Source organism: Anser anser (assembly GCF_964211835.1).
Source record: "Anser anser genome assembly, chromosome: 1".
NCBI lineage: Eukaryota > Metazoa > Chordata > Aves > Anseriformes > Anatidae > Anser > Anser anser.
The window spans coordinates 101818017-101842428 of NC_139720.1; the positions used below are offsets into that span (position 1 = coordinate 101818017).

Genomic DNA, 24412 nt, shown 5'->3' on the forward strand with positions numbered 1-24412 from the left:
CTGGAGGGCCGCCTCTTTGCCGGGCGCTGATAGGCTGAGGCGGCGCGAGGGGCGGGGCGAGCGCGGCCCGCGCGGGCAGTTCGGAGCAGCCTGGCAGCCATGATGGCGGCGCCGTTCGACTTCCAGCTGCCGCTGGTAGCCGAAGACCTGCTGCGGGGCGGCGGCGTGGGGCGATACGTCGTGCAGGACGTGCTGTCGGCACGGGAGCTGCCGCCAGCGCTGACGGGTAGGGCCCTGCGCACCCCCCCAGCGCCCAGGCGAGGGCTCGTTGCCACCGCCACCATGTCCCCCCCTCAGCCCCCCCCCCAGTCCCCCCCTCAGTCCCCCTCATGCCCGCCGTGTCTCCCCACAGCTTTCCGGGCCGCTTTCCGGGCGCAGGGCGCGCTGGCCGTGCTGCAGCACTTTGACACCGTGTACAGCCTGCTGCGGTGAGTATCGGGGGGCTGCCGGGGGGTGCTCCCCCTCCCCGGGGGTCTGTGCGCTGCCCTGACGCGCTGTGCTTGCCCCGCAGCAACTTCCGAGCCGTGGCGGCTGCCCTCAGGGAGGACACCCTGGAGCTGATGATGCAAGGTGGGTGCCTGCCGAAATGGGGGTTTGCCCTCGCTCAGCAGCTCCATGATGATATAAAGGCTAATGTGACTTGACCAGCTGGGTTGCGCCCTCAGCCCATTCCTGTGTACGGGTCTGTAATCTTGGTGGGCAGCGCAGAGCCGTGCGTGCTCGCTGTAAGGGCAGGCCGACAGAAAATCCCCTTCCCCACATCCCTGGAAGGCAAATCCTAGGGGTGCATCAGCTCTGAGCAAGTGCTTCTTGGAGCTGACGGGGGGGCTGCGGGAACAGGATAGGAGAGTGCTCCCAGGTTTGGGTTGCAGGGGGCAACCCGTGTTACAGCTGGCAAGATGTGAGCACACATCTTTGGTAATCTGATGGCTGCTCTACGTTTCTGACAGAGAGGATGTCTGAGGAACCTGGCCAAAAGTACTCATCTCTTTGTACCTCTCTCCAGTGGTATCCCATTATTCAAATGAACTTCCTGCTATCTTGGGTGATTCTGGGCTGAGCCACGCAGACTGCACTGCTCACCGGAACGCTCTAAAGATGAACTGCTATTTGCTGACTGGCCTGTTGGAAGCCTTTGAAAAGGAAACCTTCAAGAGTAGGTTGGCAGAGGTGGATCCTGGCGGAAAGGTAGGTGAGAAGACTGGGGAGAAAACAAGGTGATAAATGTAGAAAATGCATAAAATTGCTAAAATCTGTGTCAAATGGTATAACTGTGTTTATTTAAACATGAAGCTTGCAAGAGCAGTATTTCTGTGAAATCCTTCTTGGAAGACAGACAAATGTGTGCCTAAACATCAGTTGGGACTCAAATGCCCAGAACTCTGTTTCACTCTTCAGTGTCTGGCTTGCACTTAGTATGCCAGCATTTCCTTAAGAGTTCTCTCCTGTGCTCAGAGATGACAGCAATGGTCACTTGGTGTGGGCATATAAATGTCTTATACATCTTAATGTATGCCTCTCAGTGCTGTAGAGTTTAACAGCTGTGTTCATTTTCAAGGGAAGCAGGATGATGGAGTTTTGTTTTTTTTTCCTGTTGTCAAGCTACTAATGTATTACATCACATAATTTCCTTTCTAGAACAAAAAGAACTCTGCAAAGATCTCTGGATTCTCGTGGGAAGAGGAGAGGGAGCCACTCTTGCGTCTGTTCAACCAGTTGCTGCAGCTGGATCTCCGTCGGCTTTGGGGTGGTGTGGTGGTGGAAGAAGATTTTGTCAAGTAAGGGAGCGCTGAGAAGGGATGGGATGGAGTGGATGCAGGTGTGGGAAGAAGGGGTTAAATGTTAAATCTGCCAGTGAGCTGGTGTTGCAGCCTTCTGCAGGATGCATGTCACTGGGAGACTGAGGAAACTGTGAGGCATTTAGGAGCCACTTCATTTTCTCATGTAGAATTCAGTTGTTTGTTGCTCAGTTTCTTAAGGATACTGCAGAATCTCTCTGGTCTCAGAGAGAGATGTGTACCTAGTGCAGTTTGCTAGGCTGATGTTGGTGCAAACTGCAGTAGCGAAGTTAACTGTCTCTTCTGTGTGGCTTTAGCTTAATGACAGGAAGCTGCTACCGTATCCTGGAGAATCCAAGTATCGGTCTCCAGAAGTATCGGGCCACGCGGGATGCAGTGACACATCTGCTTGCTACAGCTTTGACTCACTATGGTCACATGTTCAGTGAGTTCCTGCTTTTTCTGCATTCTTCTGGAAGCTGTTCCCAGGTATTTTCCCTGACCTCTTTCTCCCTCCTTTCATCCTAAAGGTGCTACTCTGAAGATCACACAGATGCTGCAGCACTTTGAACATGTGGCCCCAGTGTTTGTTCAGGCTGTGACTGTCTGGGCTACAGAGTATGGTCTGAAAAGTATAGTGGGTGAACTTCTGAGGTGAGAAAAATCCACCAAGGCTTCTTTTTCTAACCCTGGCAACTCGAGGTGCCCTTTTCCTTGTGTCATCTTTCTGTGCAGGGAGATTGGACAGAGAAATCCACAGGATTTATCTCGTGATACTTCTAGAGTGAAGGGTTATGCCACCTTTATAACTGAACTTGCTGAACAAATTCCTGCTCTGGTGCTATCCAACATAAGTGTTCTGCTGCGTCACTTGGATGGGGAGGTACATTTGCAAAACATTTACATGTCTGGAGAAGTCAAGTAGTGGAAGTGTTGCTCTCCAATTTTTTTCTTTTTGAAAACAGGACCTCTTTTACAGAGATCAAGTAGCTAAAACCTGCCCTTTGGAATAGATCATGGTCTTCCCTAAAACATACAAACGTGATGTCTAGTCTCTGTCACTTTCAGACATCAGAGAACCAGAGACTGCTTACTGGTCTGAGATCACAGCTGGTGTCCCTTGTTCTTCAGTACTGAATGGGTTTGGCTGTCATCATGTTACCTTTCACTAAAGTGCCCTTAAAAACCTTAAGCGGTTTTCACGTCAGTCCTTGGTTCCATATCAGACCTAGCTGGATAGCAGGGCTGGATTGCTCAGTCTTGCAAGCACAGCCACGTTCAGTTGTTCATGTTTCATTCCAAAGTCTGGAATGGAGAAATTCACTCAAGACTTGAGCATGGGACTTAAAAGACCCAAACTCTGGGCTGTCCTTTCCATTGGCATACCAGGTCATGCTTTCTTTTCTGTTCCTGGTTGAACAAATCCTCTCTCTGCAGAATTACATGATGCGAAACGCCATTCTGGCAGCTATGACGGAAGTGCTGCTGCAGGTGCTGAATGGTGACCAGCTGGAGGAAGTTGCCCGTGGTACTCGGGACCATTTCTTGAGTATGCTGCAGGACCACATCTGTGACATCAATGGACTTGTGCGCAGTCGGGTGCTGCAGCTTTTCACCCGAATCGTTCAGGGTAAGGTAAGTGTGGTGCGGAAGTGGTATTGCCTTAGTCGCCCTCTTCCCTGATTTGTTTTCTAAGGGAATTTCTGTCACCCTGTTCTTTGTTTGCAGAGACTGGAGTATAAGTGAGAAAGATACTGTCCTCCAAAGGAATTGTCTGCAATTCCTTTTCAAAAGAGACCAAAGATCCTAGGGTTAAGGGAAGTGGGGAACAGAAATTGCATGCTTCTTGTTATTACTGGGACAGAACAGAAGGAAGCGCATGTTGCGCAAAGCCTTTCTGGACATTGGTATGGGAATACATAGCACCGAAAATATTGGCAAACTTGGCAAACCTAATCGAAGTCCTTGCTTTCAACAGAAGTTGTACCAGATGTATGGAGGTCCCTTCAGACCCAGATTTTTTTATGAATCTATAATCTGTGCCTTTCAGTAGACAAGCTTTTCAGTAGAACAGCATGCGGGTATATTAATGTGTCTGTGAGAAAACAGCTTCCTGCAAGTCTCCAGAGCTTCTTGATAACTTTGTCTACACTCTCATTGTGCCCTAGGCCCTGCCTTTGACTCAGTTCCAGTCTGTGGTATCGCTGGCTGTTGGGCGTCTCAAAGATAAAGCTGTGGTGGTAGTTAAAAATGCCATCCAGCTCCTGGCTGCGTTTTTGTCCAACAATCCCTTCTCCTGCAAGGTAATTCCTACTACTGTGCTATATGTCTGTTTGCAGGCTGAGTATATGCAGTGTGTTACAGGCAGGGCATTACTCTTTCTGTACCTTGTGGAAGAGGCAGTGTAACTTTTAACACTGCTAGCGGGAGCTTTCAGAGTATTCTGTTGTTCAGGTCTCACATTCTCTGGCTCTTCGCTCACTTGGTGTACTTGGTGTAATTGATAAGTATGCAGGACCATGAGGGTCGTGGTCTTGATTCTGGAAAAACCTGCAGCAGTTTGATGTGAATTCACTGTGGGATTTCTTTCCTTAGGATCAGAATTAGGCTTTAGAACATTCTACACAGAGCTGCAGTTTTTTACGTTCAGCTGCACCTCTTCCTGATTTTCTGAGGCTTAGACTGGCATTTTACAGCAGCAGCCATTCTAGGATAGTGACCTGAGTCTGCTACTTCAGTTTCCAAGATACAGGTGTTCTGAGGGGATTGATAACTTACAGCAGAGAAACGAGAATTCTCGAAAAAGAAGGTTAAGTAAGGTATTTCTTCTCTTCCTGGCATCCTCAGTTAAGCTATGCTGACTTGGCTGACCCACTCAAAAAAGAGGTGCAGAAGCTGCAAGAAATGAGGGACCGTTGCAGAGAAACTGCAGGTAACTTCTCTTCTTCCCCTTTGCCCTTTACAAGGTGTACCTTGTACTGTGCCAGTAGGAGTTATTCTGTGCTTATTTTTTGTCATCTTACACTTGCTCCCAGATTGCAGTGGCTTTTGTCTCAGATCTTACTCGTGTGAGACAGTAAGCCAGGTAACTGGAAATAAACTCAAAAAAGTTTGTTATGTTGTAATAAAAGGACCTTATGAATGTTCTGTTAACAGGGTAAGAACTTAAAACCTCTATGAACATCCTCCAGGACTTTCATTGTCAACCATTCAAGGAGTCCTGGCTTCATCCAGGTGTTAGGTCCAATATTAATTTAAACTTGCTTAACCTTGTGTCTCATGCTGCCTACAAAGCAATAAATAGCAAATGATGGTTCTCTCAGCTGTTACTCTTCCCTTCAGTGTATTTTTTTTATGCCAAATTCTTGTCTATTCATATTCTTGCCTGGATGGGATCAGCAGTGGGAATAGTGTCTTGTCTGTGGGGGGAAGAAAGTGTAGGATTACTTCCAGATGAGTTTTCGTTCCCTGCTTAGGGTATCATTTATGTCTTCTCCATTCCCCATTCTCCCTGTTTCATTATAGCTCCAGCAATCACCCCGGAGGAAGAGTGGGAAGCGATGCTGCCAGAAGTTAGAGCTGCCACAAAGCAGCTCCTACCACTTCAGGAAGAAGAGGATGAGGTGCTGGAAGTTGAAAAAACAGCAGAGGGTACATCAGAGCAAATCACTGGGCTTCTGAAGAAGCTGAATTACAAGTAAGAAGGCTATGCAGTTTGAGAGAGGTTTTTATAACAAGGGCTATGTCAGTCGACCATTCTTTATTTGAGGAAGGTTTGAGCTTCAGGGTAAAGGGATGATTTCCAGTAACGTTACTCCGTGGGAGGAGATTGAGGGTACCCAGCACAACATGCTGTCAGGAACTACTTTCCCAGGTGTTTAGTGCAAAGCTGGATGTTTTCCCTTGTTTTCTGTCCTAACGGGTTGCTGACGTTCTGTTGGGCAATGTTGTCGTCCAGGAGTGCAGTCCGCCTTACGCAGAAGGCCCTGTGCCGCTTCCAGGGGAAGGAGCCCTTTATTAGTTCCGAGGAAGAAAACGAGGAGGCAACAATCCTGGGCATTCTGAAGACACTTTACATAGGTAACTGTAGCAAACTAGTCTTGCACTTCCCTGAGTTCAAGCTGGTACCAGAGTTAGACTAAAACCTTCTGGAACACCATATCTCTTCTTTTGACTCGTAGACTTTAGTTCTGCATGTACTTGACAGCTGGATTATTGACTGTTTTATCAGTTCTGGTGGGAAATGTTCAATGTTCCCACTGGAAGTGCATTTCTAATGTTTTAAGTCATATCATATCTGCTATGGGGGGTGAAGCTGGTGTTAATCCGCTCATGCACTTCTGTCCTTTCTGAATTTGTCTGGAGTTCTGCCTCCTGAACAGGTGGTGGCACATAATGCTTACTATTGAGCAAGTATAGGATTCAAGCAAAGTCTTATTTCTCTAGGGCTCATGCTTTTGGTTATATTTTAAGACTTGCATGCTTTATCTTTTGTATTTGGTTCAGAATAAGGTCTCCTAGCTAATCCCCTTGAACTCATTTCTATTTAAACTACTATCTAAATAATAATATATTAAGTTTTGTCAGTTCCCCAGACTTGCACAACCTTTGCTACAGAGTAGTAGTTTTTGCCTTCTCTGTACTCTGCCCTGATTCCCTTTTAGGCCCTTGTCCATCTTTGGGGATCTGTCAAGTTCAGATTAACTCCTTCATTGTTTTTATGGAGTTTGAGTAAATTGGACAATGCCTTTACCCACCCCTGTCTTAGCTGGTATTTGTGGTGCATTTTGTTATAGTACCGGAGTTTATAGCATGTTGAGATTTTGTCTTTGTAGATAAGTCTGCTGGCAAAATCTGTAACTTTTTTATTTGCTTTTTGGTTTTGTTTTTTGTGGAAGTCTCTTGATTGTTACAAGATGTCAGTATGGGGTGGAAGGAGAAGAGTTAAAATGCCCTGAGCTGTGCCTGTTTCTCTTGTACCTTCAATACTGTTAACAAACAAGTGTTTATGCCCAGGTAAGAACCATGAGGATTCTTCATGTGACAACAGTAGTTTTACAATCGAAGAAGTTGCGCCCAAAGAGCAGCCTCAAGAGCCGGCTCAGACAGAGCTGGTCAAACAGGAGATGTTGGTGCAGTATCTGCAAGATGCTTACAACTTCTCAGTGAAAATCACAGAAGCCCTGAGCCTGGTCAGCAAGCTGATGTACGAAAATTCTGTCTCAGGTGTGTGAAATAGCCATGGGGCCATTTTTTCCTCCCTTTTTAAAGTTTTCTAGGTCCCTCCTCTTGCTGAAGAGATGTAGGAGTGGTGGGACACCAAGGAAAAGGCTGGAAGAGCTGCTGTTTACTGAGCAGATGTCACAGGCTCTGGAACACTGGGAACAGGAAGCACCATCTGAACTCGTGTTGTGAAAGGGTTACATTAGGGTGTAAGTAGGCTTTTGAGGCATGTGTAGGATTGATTTTTTTAAAATATCAGGATTTAAAAACAAAATTACCAAAATTAATTTATGTAGGCTTCCCCTCTCTTGAGGGAGGAGATCCTCATCTCAGCTGAGGTTCTCCCAAAGCAGGCATGGCAAGTTAAGCAGGGTTCTGTTACCTGCTTGATGCCTTGATGCTGCTTCAGGTGTTACACTGGGTAAAAGAGGGGAACTGAGCAGTATGTCTCATTAACATCACTCCTCCTTAAACTTTATTCTGTAGCCAAAAGCAATCCTTGTCAGCAGGTCGTATGGCCTGGTGCTCTTTAGTTCTGTACCTTCAGTACAAAGGTGGAGTGATGAGCAGTCCCAAATAGGGTTAATTCAGCTACTAATGTTAGACTTTTTTTTGGTTTTTTTTGAAGTTCTTGTCATGAATCAACACCCCTGGGGCAAGGTGCAGGGTACAAATCCCTCCTTCCCCATCCTCCCTGGCTCATCCACTTGCCCCAACCACTTACATATTTCTGGAGCATGGGTGGCTCTGGACACTACAGCATCTTAGCATCATGCAGATGCTTCTGGGGCTTCACCTGTGATGGCTTCATCTGTATTGAGAACTTGTATCTTAGCTGTACTAAGCATGCAGGCTTCCTTCAGCAAGGTTGGGATGTTTTTAGCTGATTGCACACACAAGAATGAACTCTTGAATTCAGCATCTTTACGGGTCACTTGTAGTTTAAGGGTAAGAGACTGCCCCTCAGCTGGTATTTCAGTGCCTGATTTTCGGTTGGTTTGTTTGTTTTTATGGTTGCAGTTTTTACTAGCTTTTGTCCTATGCTGTAGTAGAAGGATGGCAAGTTAGATGTCCAGGCAGTATGCTGCTGTGGTGTTGAGTGGGACTAAGGGATGTGTATGTTCAGATTTAATTTTTTTAATTAAGATTTAAGATATGAAGATGCAATTTTATTTTTCTCTGGTAAGTGTGTACCTTCTGGTGTGACTGGGGGCAGCACAAGCATAGCAGATTGTCTAGACAGAAACACTTTAATGTCTGGTAGGGGTACAGCCTCTTTATTGAGACGTTATTTTGCCCATACTGCCATAAGCTTCCACTTAACCAGAGTTCAGACTCTATAAACTGTTCATTGTACAGACTCTCTAATCATTACTGTGGCTTTCTTGTGAATGCACTCTAACTTAATGTGTTTTTTTCTTGTCTTATGAACAGAAGACTGGGCAGTATATTTTCAGGAATTGTCAAGTTAGAATCAAGTCTTGTTATTCCTTATACATGGCAAATACTTTGTACCCCATCAATACATCATGTACCTTAGCTGTTCTGGTTACAACATTGTACTGAGATAGCTGCTTTTTTGTCTGCTGTGACCAAAAGATCTTTTTTTCAAAGCTGTTGTTTCCTAGCACAGATTTTTTTTTTCCGCAGTGTGGCTTCTGTGTTCATTTCCTAGGTCTATCATGTCACGTTTAGCTATAATATTGTTAACCTATGACCAGTTCTTCCAGGACATCTGTATCTTTGTACTAGGGACCCTATTCTGACTTAAGTCACCTGCAGACAGTAGCAGTGATCTTAGATGCTCCTAGGGCTAGCTGTGAGAGCAGTGTGCCTATGAATATGTTTTAATGGCCTTTCTAATAAGGATAAGGAAGAAACTTCACTAACGCAACTATTTTTTCCTCTGCAGTGGTTCAGGAAGCCATTGAGTTCTTTGTGACAGTCTCCCGGTTTGGTGTGCCCCAAGCACTGCTTGGAATCCGCAGGATGCTCCCCCTCATATGGTCAAAAGAGCCTGGTGTTAAGGAGGCTGTGCTGAATGCCTACAGGCAGCTCTATCTGAGCCCAAGCGGGAATTCAGAGAGGTATGGGACATCCTATTCAGAGGGCTTTTTTTCTCTTTTTTCCCTCTCCATTTTCCTTCCTTTGGGGAGCTGTTGGAAACAGGGTATGGACAGAAAGAGAAATCAAAGTTGCCATGCTTCATGCTGAGCTGAAATGTAAGGTTTGTGTCTACTAGTGAAGGTGTTTTCTCTTTGAACTGTTACTAACACTTGTGCAGTTCCGATGTGTTTTTATATATATGGGTATCCTAGTGTTCCTTTGGGACTTATTGCTTTTGGTTTGTTGTAGTATTCACATGTAGGAAGTTAATGCAGCAGAACCCCACATGAGACCTTACAGGAGGCAAACCTATGAAGTATTTTAAATGAAACTGCTATCAGGTGCTCACGCTGAACTTTCTCATAAATTTCACTCATACAAAGCGCCACACCAGGAGGCATCTGTTCCAATGATCTGAGTAGGATCCCCATGTGTTGGGGTCAAGGGGCGTCAGCTATTGAATATTTGTCATGTCAGTTGGGTTCTTGATTGGCAACAGTGAACTGACTTTTGGACAGGTTTTCAATCCCTTATGGGATCAGCCCATAGCAGCTGACTCCCAGTCTTGGAGACATGGGACTTCACCCTCCTTGGGCAATGTTGTAGCCCAATGTCTGTTCCTCTATTTTTTTTTAACAGTATTGTCTCTCTTGCAATTGGGTGGTTATAAGAGGAATAGCATACAACTTGGTGGAAACTTAAGAGTTTTTGTTCCCAAACCTCAGGGTTTCTGCTGACAAGTCATGCATGCTATAGTCTTTATTTGAGTATAGGCATTCTGCTTCTGATGTAAACAGCACATTCCTCGGTGTTTACTAGTTTTCTTGCTGTCACTTTTGTCCTTGACTTTTTTTTTTTCATTAAGACAGTTTCTTTATCCCTCACACGACACAAGGTTGGTGGTTTTTATTATTATGGTTCAGGTGCTTTCACACACATTTCATTCAGATCAATCTTAAATCTTTCTGTAATAAACCTCTGCACACAGAGGGTGAAAGGATGTTAATGGGGTCTTTATTTGTTGCTGTTACCAAGAATTTGGGGAGTGGGAGCTGGGTGCCACTTGCATGCTTGTTATTCCACACGAGAGAGAAGCTGAATCTTCCCTGTAGTGTTGGCACTTGCTCTTTTTTTCTTAGCAATTGACCACATGCAAATACCGTTGGATGCATGCTCACTTAGATAAGTGTGATCCCTGGTGAGAGGTACCATACCTCACCCTCATTACACCACCAGGGCAGCAAACAGCACACCTAGTAATGACTGGAGATGACTCTCCTGCAGATTGATCTCGGGCCTTATTTGTTCACAGAGAGTTTTGCAGTTTCTTATGCTCTAGTGAGTAGTACTGTGACTTGTGGTTAAGAGGAAACTGGGAAATGTCTGATGCCTCTTGTTGGGCATTTGGTGCGGAGCATTGAGAAGAACAGCAGTGGACTTCTGAGCTCATGGCGTGCTTGCTGAAATTTGGTCTGGGTGACTCTGAGAACTATAGTTCGTGGAAGGGCAAGTTTTTTTGTCCCCAGAAATCAGATCTGATACCTAATAGTTGTCCTCAACTCTCTGAGTAAGTGAGTAATCATGACAGTTGCTTTTTCTTTTTTTTTTCTTTCCCTTCAAAGGGCCAGGGCCCAGAACCTGGTGCATTCTCTCTCTCTCATCATGGTGGATGCTTCGCTAGGAACAATACAGTGCTTGGAAGAAATAGTAAGTATTTGCTTGGTCTGGGTTTAGATTGTATTTGTAATCTTAAATATCTGTTATGTTAAAATGGCAGTCATTGCTGTGAATGTCTGTTGGTCTGAAGTCCATCCATCCTCCTCTGCCTCTCACTGCTTGTTTTACTGTATTTCTTTTCCAGATCTCAGAGTTTGTGCAGAAAGATGAAATAAAACCTGCTGTGATCCAGCTGCTGTGGGAGCAGTTCACAGAAAAGTTGCAGTGCTCGCCTCTAGAACGACGTGCAGCTGTGATGCTGCTGGGGTTGATGGCACGGTGAGCCTAGGGCCCAGTGTGATCCTGTGAGTGAGAGGATGTAGAGGGAGTTGACTTTTATTGAAAAACTGTTGGTGCTGCATCAACTGACCCTTGGTTCTGCAGCTTTAAAAAATAGTAATCAGATCATTTGTGTTTTGAGAAGAATCATGAGAAGCTGCTGAAAGGAGATGCCTAGAGCCTTAGCACAGTGGGAAAAGAATCTGCTTCCCTTTCTGTGGTCAAAAAGAGTGTAATGGCACTATAATTTATTTTGTTTAAGTAACTTATAATTTCATTTCCTCCACTTCACAACCTAGTAATCCTTAGGCATTTAGCTTACCTGCTAGTTTCATGTTGCTCTTCCTACTTCAGTCATTCATCAGTCAGAAGTAGATCTTCATGACATCCTTTGTAAAGGTCTTGGCTCTAGTGTAAGAGCGAACAGGCGCTTCTACAATTTGAGTATTAGATATTTCTCCCAAGGTATTTCTACCACCCCATTCCATGTGCTTGCAGCACAATTGTAAACATAAATTCAAAATTAAGATACTTTTAAAATCATGGAATTTCTACAAAAATGTAGATTTCTGGGGTATCCCACGAGGGGATATCTGGGCCACTGTGTTTCTAGACCATGGGTATATTTGTGGAATAAGAACAACACTTTCTTCTCCAGAAATCTGTTAAAGGGGGTGACTTTTAGCTTTTGTTTTAACCCATTAGGATTATTATTTCTTCAGGGTTCCTTTTTAAATATGTTAAATTCTGTTTTTACCCTCTTCACTCTGTTAATTGTACATTCTAAAGAACGGACCTAGTGTCACAGGTAGAAAGGGGAGGTGGGTGTAAAGATTTTTTTTTTTTTTTTGTCTCCACAAGGTACTTTCCATAAGGTACGAGGAGCATTTCTGTTGTCTATGTATGTTTACTGTAAACTTTAATCAGCACCTCACATAGCACTCCTGTGTCTTCTATTCCACAGAGGGAAGCCAGAGATCGTAGGTAGCAACTTGGATGTTTTGGTGACAGTAGGGTTGTCTGAGAAGGTATGTGAAGACTATTGCTTGGCGCAAGAAGTATGCAATACAATCTCCAAACTTGCCAGTAACCGTAAGGTAAGACTTCCAGTTTGCCCATGAGGTCACAGTAATAGTGGTTTAAAAAAGTGGGAAGTAGCTTATACTGAGAAAAGAAATAAGAGAGAATTTTACTAGCTGGGGAGGGGGGTATTTTTTGTTTGTTGAGACCATTCAGCAGCACTGTCAGGAAAGCTTATCACACATCAGTGAACATGCAATAAAAATTTTCATTATTCAACAGGTTGAATTCAAAGTAGCAGAGAGTCCAGTACACAAGAAAATCTGTTTTTCTTCCGCTTCCCTCAGTCAGACTCCCAGTTCTAAGCTGACTTGTGTCTCCTTGGTCCTGGAGTCCTTTCATCTACTGGTATTTTCTGCTGTTGTTGCCTTTACCCTCCCTATTAATTGATATTTGGGAGTGGCAGCTGTACAGCTGAGCATAAGACAAAAGATTTTCAAACTCATTCACGTTGTAACTGGTGACCTATCACATGGCTTCTCTGTCAAAGAACATTTTATACCTTTTCCCCCCCAAGTGCATTAACAAAGAAAAGCTTTTTTCTTTTCTGACTCAAATATTTAGGGCATTTCAATTCAGGAGTTCCAGTATAAAAGCAGCCCTCCTCCACACAACATGATCATTCTGTTTTGAGAATGCAGACACTAATGCAGGACCTTCATGAATTAATGGGCGTTACAGCGCTCTTAAATGTTCTGAAGATAGTTGTAATTTAATTTTAGGTTTACTTAACTCTGCAGTTAAGTTAGTATGTGAGAAGGGACTGATACTTGACTAACTGTGGTAGCTCTTCTGCCCCAAACCAGAAGTTTAGTATGGAGAGTAGGATTATAATAAATTGAGAAATTTTGTTTCCAGCTAGTGAAAGCTGTTAAAACCTCAAGCAGTAGCTTCTTTTCATCAAGTATATTTTGATCAGATAGCCACAGATGTGCTGGGATATCCAAGGCATTGTCAGGTTTGTTTTAGTAGTTCTCTGGGTTATCTTATTCCCAGGCTAATATGTAGTGGGAGTGATACAGAGTGTTCTAATCACTGTAAGTGCAAGGTGATGTTGGATCCAGAGCTGTCTTCCACTATTTCTAGTGATGATATTTTGCTTTTAAACAAAAGCTTATGGGTGCTGGAGTACCATACCCATAGCCAAGGGCATCTTGTTGATTTACCATTGCTAATTCTGAAGATGCTCTAAAGGTTTCCATCTCCTTCATTATGGAGAATGAAGGAGCAAAATAACATCAAATATAGGGAGTCATTTTGAGATTTCAAGACTTAATTTGATTTAAAGTATCACAGTATCACAGATTTCTAGGTTGGAAGAGACCTCAAGATCATCGAGTCCAACCTCCGACCTAACACTAAGTACTCCACTAAACCGTATCGCTAAGCTCTACATCTAAACGTCTTTTAAAGACCTCCAGGGATGGTGACTCCACCACCTCCCTGGGCAGCCCGTTCCAATGCTTAATAACCCTTTCGGTAAAGAAGTACTTCCTAACATCCAACCTAAAACTCCCCTGTCGCAACTTTCGCCCATTCCCCCTCGTCCTGTCACCAGGCACGTGGGAGAACAGACTAACCCCCACCTCGCTACAGCCTCCTTTAAGGTACCTATAGAGAGCGATGAGGTCTCCCCTGAGCCTCCTCTTCTCGAGGCTGAACAAGCCCAGCTCCCTCAGCCGCTCCTCGTGAAGAGAGGAACTCCCTCAGCCGCTCCTCATGAAGTAGTGGAACTATCTGGTTTGGAGTCATCCTCTGGCCAAACTTTGAATCTGCACGCTGCTGACACAGTGTCTTCGAAAGTGTCAGTAATATCCCTGCTGTGTGTTAAGTTGCAGAGCTGTGCTGACTGTCACTGCCATGGGCATAACAGGCTTTTAGTTGGGATTGTGCACACAGCAAGATTAAGTGCCAGGGAGGGCATGGGGGAGTTCTGTTGTGTGGTTAAGATCTACTCTCTCTGCAGCCAGCACTGGAGAGGAACAAAGCCCCTTTTCGACTGCCCCAGACACACATGCTCTTTGGGTGCCTGACTGAGGCTGTGAGTAAAGGTGAGCTCAGGACAGCAGGAGATTTGGAGGAGGTGGAGTTGGGCTGTGAGACAGCCTGTGCTGTTGCTGTTGTGCGTGGTACATGGCTCCATTTTCTCATCAGGCTTTGTCCAGCCAAGTGGTGACTGGATCCCTTTCATGGAGGCAGCAATAACGCTTATCTACCAGCTAGCAGAAGGGGCAGAGGAGATAAGTGCTCGCATCCTGCAGGTGTGCAGCCAGAAAGTTCTGGACAAGCTGCAGGAGGCTGATGGGCAGAAAGCTGGTAAGGAAAAAAGCTGGTGAAGAAAACCTGTACCCCTGGTTTCCAGTGCTGTGATGGGGTGATTTGGAGTAACTGCAAGAAGAGAACAGAGTTGAGGAGCTAGTGGAGATGTTGGCATGGAAGGTTATGGGTGTTGTGAAGGGGTCTGTGGAGAATGAAGTTGGGTTATACAGTTAATAAGATTTGGCAGTAACTGGTGGGGGGGGGTAGAGTCCAAATTAATACTGAACTGCAATAATTTTTCTCCACTAGATCAAGAGGCTTCTCCCAGCAGGGTCTCTGGTGCTAGCAGCCTCCCTACGTTCCTGCTGATGCATCTGGTGTCCCTTGTGGGACAGGTGGCACTGCAGCAGGTAGCATATTTGGAGGTGTCTGTGAGCGCAGAGCTGCGCAGACGCCGCATCCTCAAGGAGGAGCAGAAGACCAAGAAGAATTTTGACAGCAGCACAACAAAGCAGAGGCCTCGGGTGAGAACTGAGTTGTGAGGTGTTTTTGTCTGTTTGTTTGTTTTTGTTTTCTCCTGTGGGCTTTTCTAGTGTCCTGGCTACTGCCACAGCAAGCTTCTAGTGAGTATGTTCCTGGGATGCGTGATGTCCAAGGTAACGCACGCTGTGGGAATAGAAGGGGACATGGGTTGGTCAAGGTTTGACAAGGAGAACTGAGATCTGTGACAATCCTGTTAAGTAAAATTCCAACTGCTCTTGGGCTTGGAACAGGCAGCAGGGAGGAAGTGAAGGGTGTTATCCTAACCAGGTTTATCTTCCTGCTTCAGGAAAGTTTCCTCTTCACCCATCACCTCCTTTCTTAGCATCACAATCTTTTTGCAATTGCTGCTGGTGTTGAAGAACACTCATTCATACCCTGAGTTTTGCAAAAGGGCTTCTGGAACCTTGATCCGTAGAGGTTTGAGGATCTACGGTCTCTCAGGGAATGATTATGAAAGTATTTAACAGTAGCCTTCTTACTGGGATCTGTGTGATACAAATACCATGGTCTACCTCAGTGTTTTCTGGAGTCCAGAAAGGTTGATTTCTTTTCTTTTTCCTATCCTTACTCAAGGAAAAGTCTTGTGTACTTAGGCTTCCAGTCTTTATTAGATGCCTACACTGCTGTGTTCAGAGAAACTTGTACTTCATTTTCTCATCCACCCTGCTTATCAGTAACTTCCCACACACGGTGAGGTTACTATGAGATTTTCCCAGAAGTAGCAGTTGGATGCAGATTTGGTCCTGCAGATTTGTGTTGTTTTTTTTCCTTGCCATAAGGTTCCTGTAATCTTGCTCACAAGGCCACCAATTCGAAGGCTGCTTTGATCTTCTTTCTTGCTTTTAGGATTTGCGTGTCCCTTGAATTGTGTTGGACTCGGGCATTGTTGCCAGGTGTGTCTTATTTCTGTCTCAGCTTGTTAGCTTCGGTAACTTAGACTTTCTTTGGTACTTGGTGGCATTTGGACTAGCAAATCCTGGATACCCTTCACAGCTTCGTTTAATTCTTAGGAAAAAGCGGGTTATAAAATTATCTGTCAGTCTGTTCTTCCAAACTGTAGTCATGCTGCTGGTGACTTGCATTGCACCTCTTCTCTAAGAGAGAATTACTTCATGAAGAAAAGGATTATTGTTGCCCATCATCTTATTTTACAATTGTCCTTTCTGCACAGAGCACAGGAAATGAGACCACTATGGAAGAGGAACTGGGCCTTGTGGGAGCCTCTGCTGATGACACTGAGGCTGAGCTCATCCGCAGTATTTGTGAAACAGAACTTCTAGATGGTAGGTGTGGCTCCACTAAAGAGCACAGGTTCTGTCTGCAGTGACAGAAGAGGTACACTGGGTAACACAGCTAGAAGGAGGGAGGCTGTTTCCTTCATAAATACTGTCATTTTTTTTCAGTATCAGTTTCTGTGTGCACTTTTTCTTTGTTCTGCCTCTCTGGAGCTTTTTTTTTTGTGGCAAAAGTGAATTATCCAGTTGGTATTGTCCTCAGGAATTCTGGGATAAACTGAGTAATTGTTCTTCAGGGGTACTGCTCAAATAGTGCTCACATATCTGCTGCCTTCATTCTCCACTTTCTAGAAAAGCACCTGTTTTCTGCCTTTGTTCCACTGGTGCTCAAGATCTGTAACAACCCTGGGCTCTACAGTGATCCAGCACTTAGAGCTGCTGCAGCCTTGACTCTTGGCAAACTCTGCATGATGAGGTAACGCCAATAGTCTCTTCTAAACCTCCCTGGTACCAAAGCACAAGAAATGTTGCAGCTCCTTTGCAGTGGAGAGAAATAAAAAAATAAATTAAAAACATGCAAAAGAGCTTTCATATATATATATAAATATATTTGTTGTTGTTTTGGTCTCGCTAGTATCAGAGAGTGGGTTTTGGTGTCGATGCCTTCTTTTCTTTACCCTGTCCCACCAGCTCTGAGTTCTGTGACTCCCACTTGCGCTTGCTGTTCACTATGATGGAGAAGTCCAGTCTGCCTGGTGTGAGATCCAACCTCATCATTGCAGCAGGAGATCTGGCCATCCGTTTCCCCAATCTGGTGGAGCCATGGACACCACATCTCTATGCCAGGTAATGCTGTGCTTATTGCTGGCAGCGGGCAGGTGATGAGAGCTCAGTGTCAGCACAAGGATATAACAGAGAGCTGGCTTGTGGAGTAGGCTGTCATAGGTATGGTGACTTACAGAAGGCAGCCAAGCATCTCTGGTAACTGTATGCTTCTGTCAGGTTGCGGGACCCCTGTCAAAGCGTGAGGCAGACGGCTGGAGTGGTGATGACTCACCTCATCCTCAAAGACATGGTAAAGGTGAAAGGCCAAGTGAGTGAAATGGCAGCTCTGCTTATAGACCCAGAAGAGGCAATCGTGAGAGTGGCTCAGAACTTTTTCAGTGAACTCTCCAACAAGGCAAGTGGATGATCAGGAACCTTAGTTCACAAGAGCGGAGGGAGGCTGGTGAAGGCTGGGTTAATGATGCAAGAGTCCGTATGAAGGTGTGTCAGTGGTGTAGAGATTGTCTGTCTCTCTTCTGTGTTGACTAAATGTTGGTAGATAAAGGGAATTTTGCTAAATGAGGTTTGGTTTAACCCTAATGCTGTTGAGTTTGACATCGTCCATTCACATTGGAAACCAGGCTCCAAAGCAGAGCTTTCTTCCACTCACTTTTTTCTGTGTGCCCAGTTCAAGTTTGGGAACAGATTTTTCTGCAGTTTACCTTTACACCTTGTAAGAGTTCCCTGACTTTAGGGCTCAGTCAGTGCATCATCTCTGAGACCGTTCAAGGTTGCTTTTGGCTTTGTGACATTGAGATACTTAAATTGAGGCAGTTACAGTCCAAGCAGGTTAAGAGCCATAGCAGTGTTCCCCTCTGTATACTGTTTATTTGACATGAAGGCTGCTACAGGCCCTTCAGAGTTTCAGATTTACTGCCTGAGAGGCTGCAATGATGCTAAAACTTTACTGTCTTGGCTTGCTCTGTTAAAAGCTAAGCAAGCCACCTGACCACACTGGTTTCCCATCTCTGCAGTGGCTTTGACTAAGCCACGTAAAAGCAGTAGGAAAGGGAATCTGCACTGGGCCCTTTCAGGCAAGGTGGGAGGCAGTTCTTTAAGCTGTGTTTGCTTCCTTTATCAGAACACTTTTGTGCTGGGATGTGACCAGGTTAGAAAAGAAAGAAACTGCATCCAGGCCAAAGACCAGAGCTATTGTAAATCAAGAGTTGCAGTTGTAAGCTCCTTAGCTTTAGCAAAGTAGCCCTGAATAGGTTTGGCTGGCTGTGTACAGCTCGTTTCATGAAGCTGATGCTTTCAGTCAGTACTTTGGAGTGGGGAGAAAAGAGGTAATTTTAAGTAAGCAGCTTATTTGTCTTGGCTCAAGTCATTCATAATTCTGTATCTCATGCAAAACCTTGTGTCCTGCACAGGGTAACACCATCTATAACCTGCTTCCAGACATGATCAGTCGCCTCTCAGATCCTGACTGTGGCGTAGATGAAGAATCCTTCTGCACTATTATGAAGTATGTGAAATCTGAGATGAGGGTTAATGAAATCTGTTTTGACCATGACTACATTTATGCAAAGGGGGTGCCGTATCTAGGGAAGAGAAACTACAGTGACATACAAAATGCCTTTTCACTTGTTCTCCCCAGTCTGACTTTTCATAGTCTGCATCTGAAAGTCATGCCAAGGAAAATCAATTCTAAAGCCACATAGTTGGGGAGGTGGAAAGACTCCACAGAGAATTGCATTACAGGTTACCCAGAGAGGTTATGGAGTCTCCTTCTCTGGAGATATTCAGTACCAACCTAGATGCCATCCTGTGCAATGTGCTCTAGGTGACCCTGCTTGGTAGAGGGGTTTGACTAGATCTTCAGAGGTCCCTTCCAACCTCAGCCATTCTGTGAAAGGAGCTGCTCAGAAGTAGACACTTCAGCCTTTTCAGCATCCCTCCTACCTCACACAGACATAAGCGCTTCTCACTCCAGACCTGCAAGAGTCTCTGTTTTAGCTGATTTCTTAGTTTCATACTAGGCAGACACTCTTAGACAAACACACTTTTAATTATGTCATAGCAGCTATCCCACAACAGCAACTGTGATTACTACTTAAGCCATCAGCATATAACACGTTTTCTCCCGAACAGAGTCTGAGGCATGCAGGGCTCTCTAGTCTTCATGTTTGAAGGACCACCCAGCTGATCACTGGGTAGAAGAGCTGCAAGCATGCAACTGTGTAGACAAAAACAGGGTTTCCTCTCTGGGCTTTCAGCTTTGCTATTTTTTTCCTTTGCAGACATCTCTTCTCATATATTACAAAAGACAAACAGACAGAGAGCTTGGTGGAGAAACTTTGTCAGCGATTCCGGACTGCCAGGTGGGTTTAAATCCTGAATTTTCTGACAAATAAGTCTGTTTGTTTCTTAAGAATTGTTAGAAGAAACCAGCTTCTGTACAGGGGGGGGTAACAGGCTCCCATCATATTCTTCATGTCACAAATGCTGAGATACAAGGAATAGAGACCTAATTCAGATGTTGTTTTCTTTCCTCTTTTTCCCGTCATCCTCTTAAAAATACTTGAATAAGAACAGAAGGTCGAAGTTGTATATATTTATTACATTGTGATTGGACCCTCTCCCCTCATCTCGGGAGAAAGGTTTTGTGACAATTTAGATCTATATCATTTACAGCTAGGCAAGGAGATACCCCAAGTGTGGCTTTTATGCACCTTTGTTGTCCTTCTTTAGAGGCAACTCAGCTAAGAAATTAACGTGTTCAGCTGAGGAGTTGGAATCTCCTTATCAGTCCTGCCTGGGCTGATCTCTACCTAGTTGAGAGGCCTGTCCTTGTTCTGCGTGGATGCGCCGTTCAGTTCTAACTGTGCCTGGGACTCCGTTTTATTGTTTGAGTGCTTGTGCTGCAAGATGTTTATTCCTTTGCTCTTCTTGCTCTGTCACACAGATGTGTGTGCCTTGCTCATGGTGCTGATTACAGAGCATGTAGTACAAGGCCCATCCCATGAATCTAGAGTATCTTTTTGCTTCCTGTTTGATTTTGTTTTCTTATTGCTCCTTTCCCCCTGTTCCCAAAGAGGTAAATTCACTGACATAAATGTACACTTTTTTTTCTCAAAAAGAAAAAGAAAGTAAAAGTGTATTTGCCTCTTCGCTGTTTATTTTCATTGTTATCTTTATCTGCCACTGGATTTGGCATACCTAGCTTTCCTCTGTTCCGATGGTTTTCCTTCTTTGTAGCTGTGACTTTGCCCTTGAGGTTTAAAGCTGTGTCTGCTTATCTTGGCCGTTTGTACACAGTGCCTGGGCATGTGACCTGCTCAGCTGCCTCAGGGAGTAGCATATTTCCCAGAAATAATTGGATTTTGTTTCCTGAGCTGGAGTGGAGAGTGAACCCTCTCTCCAAAACTTCCTCCCAGGAACACTGGTGAGCTCTTCAGACCACACTTGTAAAGATCTTTCTGGGTGTAAGACACATCTAGCCTTTGTTAAACTGTTCTAATATTGCCATACTACAAAGATGATCAGCTCAGTGCACACTAGAGGTAATTCTAGAGCAAGATTCTCATTCAAGGCTAAACAGGAGCTTACCAGAAAAGACTTTTTAGCCACCATCCTTAGGATTTCTGGAGTTCTAAACAGCAGCATGCCAAGTATTATTGAGATGTTAAATGGAAGCACCTGGATGCTGCAGCTTTGTTCTTTATCTGTCCACATTTGAATAGTGCATTCTGAAAATGCATATGCAAGCCCTCTGCTTTGTAAGCATGAATAAGAGGGGCTTCAACCTTGTGTTTCTTCCTCCCATTCTGGTACAGTGAACTATATTAAAAATGTCAGTTTAGATCCTTTTTTAATAGTAACTTTCACTGGAACCTGGACCTTGTTGTCCTTTGACACAGCAGATACTGCTTGTTCACTTGCCATATTAATGAAAATAGCCTTCTTTATGCCTTTTAACTGGCCAGGAAAGACAATTTCAAATATAGCTTCTGCTTGAGACAGTCTCAAACATGAAAAATATGAGCAACCAGCTTTTTTCTTTGGTTTTTAGTTGAAATAAGACCCTTCAAGAAGAGTCCTCACCTCACTGAGTGTTTTTACTACTAGCCAACAATAACTTCTGACACCTTCTAAACAAACAACTGTGTTCTTTAACAGTGAAGCCTTTGTGTTTCTGACAGGCACTAAATCAGCATCTCTGGGATACAGTGGTTGCTGTGAAGTGCTTGGTGTGGCAGGGCACTCTGTAACAGATTTGTAACAAAATAGCATAAGTCTCATGTATTGAAGGGGAGAAACACCAGCAGGAAAATGCCTTATCCCCATGTGCTGTAGTTCTACGTAGGATGTGTTCATCTTTGCACAGCCCTTTTCATATGAGCTAAGGGCAGTCTGTCTTTCCCAGGAATGAGCGTCAATATCGGGATCTATCCCACTGCCTTAATCTGCTTCCCATCTCAGAACGGGGCCTTCACAAGCTGCAGGACAACTTTGACTGCTTTGCAGACAAGCTACAGGACCCAGCTGTCTACAGTTGTTTCCAAGCGGTGCTGGTTCGATTCCGCCGAGCAGCCAGCAAACCTGAGACTAAAGTAAGGATGGTGGGAAGTGTCCACTTGAGGAAAACTGCTTTTTACACATAATGATTGGAAAGACATGCTGTTCTGTGTTAAACAGGCTCTTCCTTGGTCTCAGCAATTTATCAGAGATCATGATGGAAATTCTGGGGTAGGAAGTGGCCGTGCTGTGGATGTAATGGTTCTCTCTGTTTCTTCCCTATCCTGTTTCTGTTTTTTTTTTTGTTTGTTTTGTTTTGTTTTGTTTTCCACTGTGTTACCTCTATACCAGGCTCTGGCTGAAGAGCTGGAGCAGAAGCTGTATGCCTGCCATAACCGAGGACTGGATTCAGCAGAGACATGCCAGGAAGGCAGTAGAACTCCAATGCCAGAGCCAGCCAAGAGAAGGCCAACAGCAGGTATCTTCCTATTGAGACTGCTGTCTTTCTCCCTTATCCTGAAGTATAGTAGAGACACCTAGGGACTTTTCCTCACCCTTACAGACAGAAGGTCTGCTACCTTCCCTATTTTTCTTTTAATTTTTTTTTAGCAAGCTCACGCCGCCAGCCCCTGAGCACAGCTAACAGGGATGAGGATAAAGCTTTTGTCACCCCCCAGCCTCGCACTTTGCGGAACCGTAAGCCTGCCCAGAAGAGCCGTCCACGCAAAAAAACTATTATCACCTTCTCCAGTGATGAGGAGAACAGCTCTGAGGATGGTAAGTCACTGGACATGTATGTCTAAAGGTAAAAGTGGAGACCTGGAGAAAGACTATAGATATGGCACCTCAAGAACATCCCCCTGGAAGGGGCAGAGGGTGTGTAGGGATTCAGAGCACTGCATGGGCTGGTGGTAGATTTCTCTGTTCGAGGTAGGGGATGCTGGTTATTGACATGCTTTACTCTCTTAAGAGTTTTCAGCAGAATTAACAGAGGAAGAAACCCCCACCAGAACAACTCCCATCACCAGGTCTTCAGCCCGACGGCTACGCTGAGGCAACAATCCGCCACTATCTGTAAACTAAAAATAAAGTTCCTTTCATACAACAGTTGTCTTCTGTTGTCTGAACTACCCGATAAACTTGTAGTGCTTTAAACAAAGAGAAAAGGGAAGTTATGCACCAGGCTGAGAAGACCAAACCTGTCTTTAGATATCCCTACAAAGAAAGACAGTGATAAGCACGCCTCCTGTTTTGACTGTTTGCCCTGGCTTTGCTGGTGGAAAGTGCCCTGATTTAAAAAAACAAACACAAAAAATGGGAGAAAGGGCAGCTATCCTAATGCCTGAATAAAAAAACACTCATTTCTTCCCCATCTTGTATGTGGTTTTAAGTACAACTTTCAGATTCTCTGAACACAGGACCACTACCGTTGCTGGGTTCAGGCCATTTTATGTTTGATTTCGCTCTGTAGAGCCCAGTATGGCTTTGAGGGGAATGCTACCTGCATCTTTTTCTTCTACAGATCTCAAAGAAGAGGTGAGGGATGGGGGGAAAAGGGAAGGAGGTGGGGGGAGAACACAGGCTCATTTAGACTGTCTAGAGTGCTTTAATAGAGAACATATAAGAATACAAATCAAAAAGTTTAAAAAATGTATATATGCAAAATTATGGTTATGTTTCAAATAAGACAAGCATTTCACCTCTTTCCTTCTGGAAATGCCATACTAGTGCTCAAGTCAGGCCTGGCACTCCTTAGACTATCATGTGAACAAGAAGTGCCTTAACTGAATGTTAATCATATAAACAGCCTTTAACCTCCTGTCTCACAGGCAAATTGGCATTTGTCCCAGGGCTATAGTACAAGTTATTTCCTCTTACCTGTCAGTTGCCTAGAAAGCAGATGCTTCTTAGGCTAGTGACTTGCTGGACAGAAATCAGAATGGTCTGCAGGTTCCTTCAGATCTTCCCCATCCTTTCTCTGAGGATCTCCCTCTTCCTATGGTCATTGTGGTATCCTCAGTTTACCAGCAAATAGAGCCTGTTGCTCAGTTCTCCTCTGGTCCGGCTGTGTAAATAGTGACAAAAGACTGCAATAGTTTATTTTGATCGCTATATAGAAGAAGCGTCAGAAAGTGCATAGTTTTGCAGTGGTCTGGGAATGGTTTTTATGCCAACACCTCAATGGATGTAAGCACATTAGCAGTTTGTAGAAACAAGGGACCCATGGGGTGTCATGTCAGCTTTATTAATGGAGATGGCTCATGTGGACTACGTCCCATGACTCACCAGGGGGATGTGTGCCCTTGCAGCTACTACCGTATAATATTGCCAAACATCAATCCAGCACACCTATAAGAACAGGACAATTGCATGAAATACAAAGATCAGAAAGTTACAGCAATACTGTCCTACTCCCCCCCATTAATATTCAGTGAAGGCTACAAGAAACAGAGGCAGCAGCTCTGCATTAAACAGTAAATACAAGTCGTGTACTGTACACAATGCTTCCACCAGCACCCACAGCGTACGTATGTCACTCACAAATGGGAACAAAAGAAAAAACAGTGTATATGATGGATTCCTACCTAAGCTCAAGGCATTACAAGTGTGCATAGTAAATCTTCTGTACCTATGAGAATGATATAATGTGTGACAATACTTCATTGAGGGAGATCCTAGTGTGAATGGAGGTAGCAATCTGGCCATAAATTTGTGTCTAAGTGTTGGCTTACCTTCAGGCTATGCGCTGCCCTTTTCCATTACAAGCAGATAAACTTCCTTCAAGAGAGCAACTCCCTAAGACAGTACAAAGGTTTGGCAGTCAGTGACTGGACTGGCACAGCGGATCCTTTGCTGCTTTGCAGTCTGTCCTTCCCTCTTCCATGGGCACAGCACTCCCTGTTCAAGTGA

General features: G+C 44.5%; 1 protein-coding gene across 1 annotated transcript; it reads left to right on the forward strand.

Annotated features, from left to right (window-relative positions):
- Positions 1-38: 38 nt before the first annotated feature.
- Positions 39-22607, forward strand: NCAPD2 (non-SMC condensin I complex subunit D2). The gene is made up of 31 exons (XM_083797893.1): positions 39-226; positions 353-428; positions 512-570; positions 1007-1188; positions 1639-1778; positions 2096-2223; positions 2309-2432; positions 2514-2661; positions 3216-3413; positions 3947-4081; positions 4626-4710; positions 5304-5475; positions 5737-5858; positions 6795-7004; positions 8914-9088; positions 10730-10814; positions 10969-11102; positions 12067-12199; positions 14149-14233; positions 14337-14498; positions 14751-14965; positions 16156-16267; positions 16571-16694; positions 16910-17065; positions 17222-17399; positions 18415-18509; positions 19285-19365; positions 21411-21597; positions 21854-21980; positions 22112-22279; positions 22473-22607. The coding sequence occupies exons 1-31, from the start codon at positions 100-102 to the stop codon at positions 22553-22555; spliced, it is 4206 nt and encodes a 1401-aa protein (XP_083654019.1). The 5' UTR covers positions 39-99; the 3' UTR covers positions 22556-22607.
- Positions 22608-24412: the final 1805 nt, after the last annotated feature.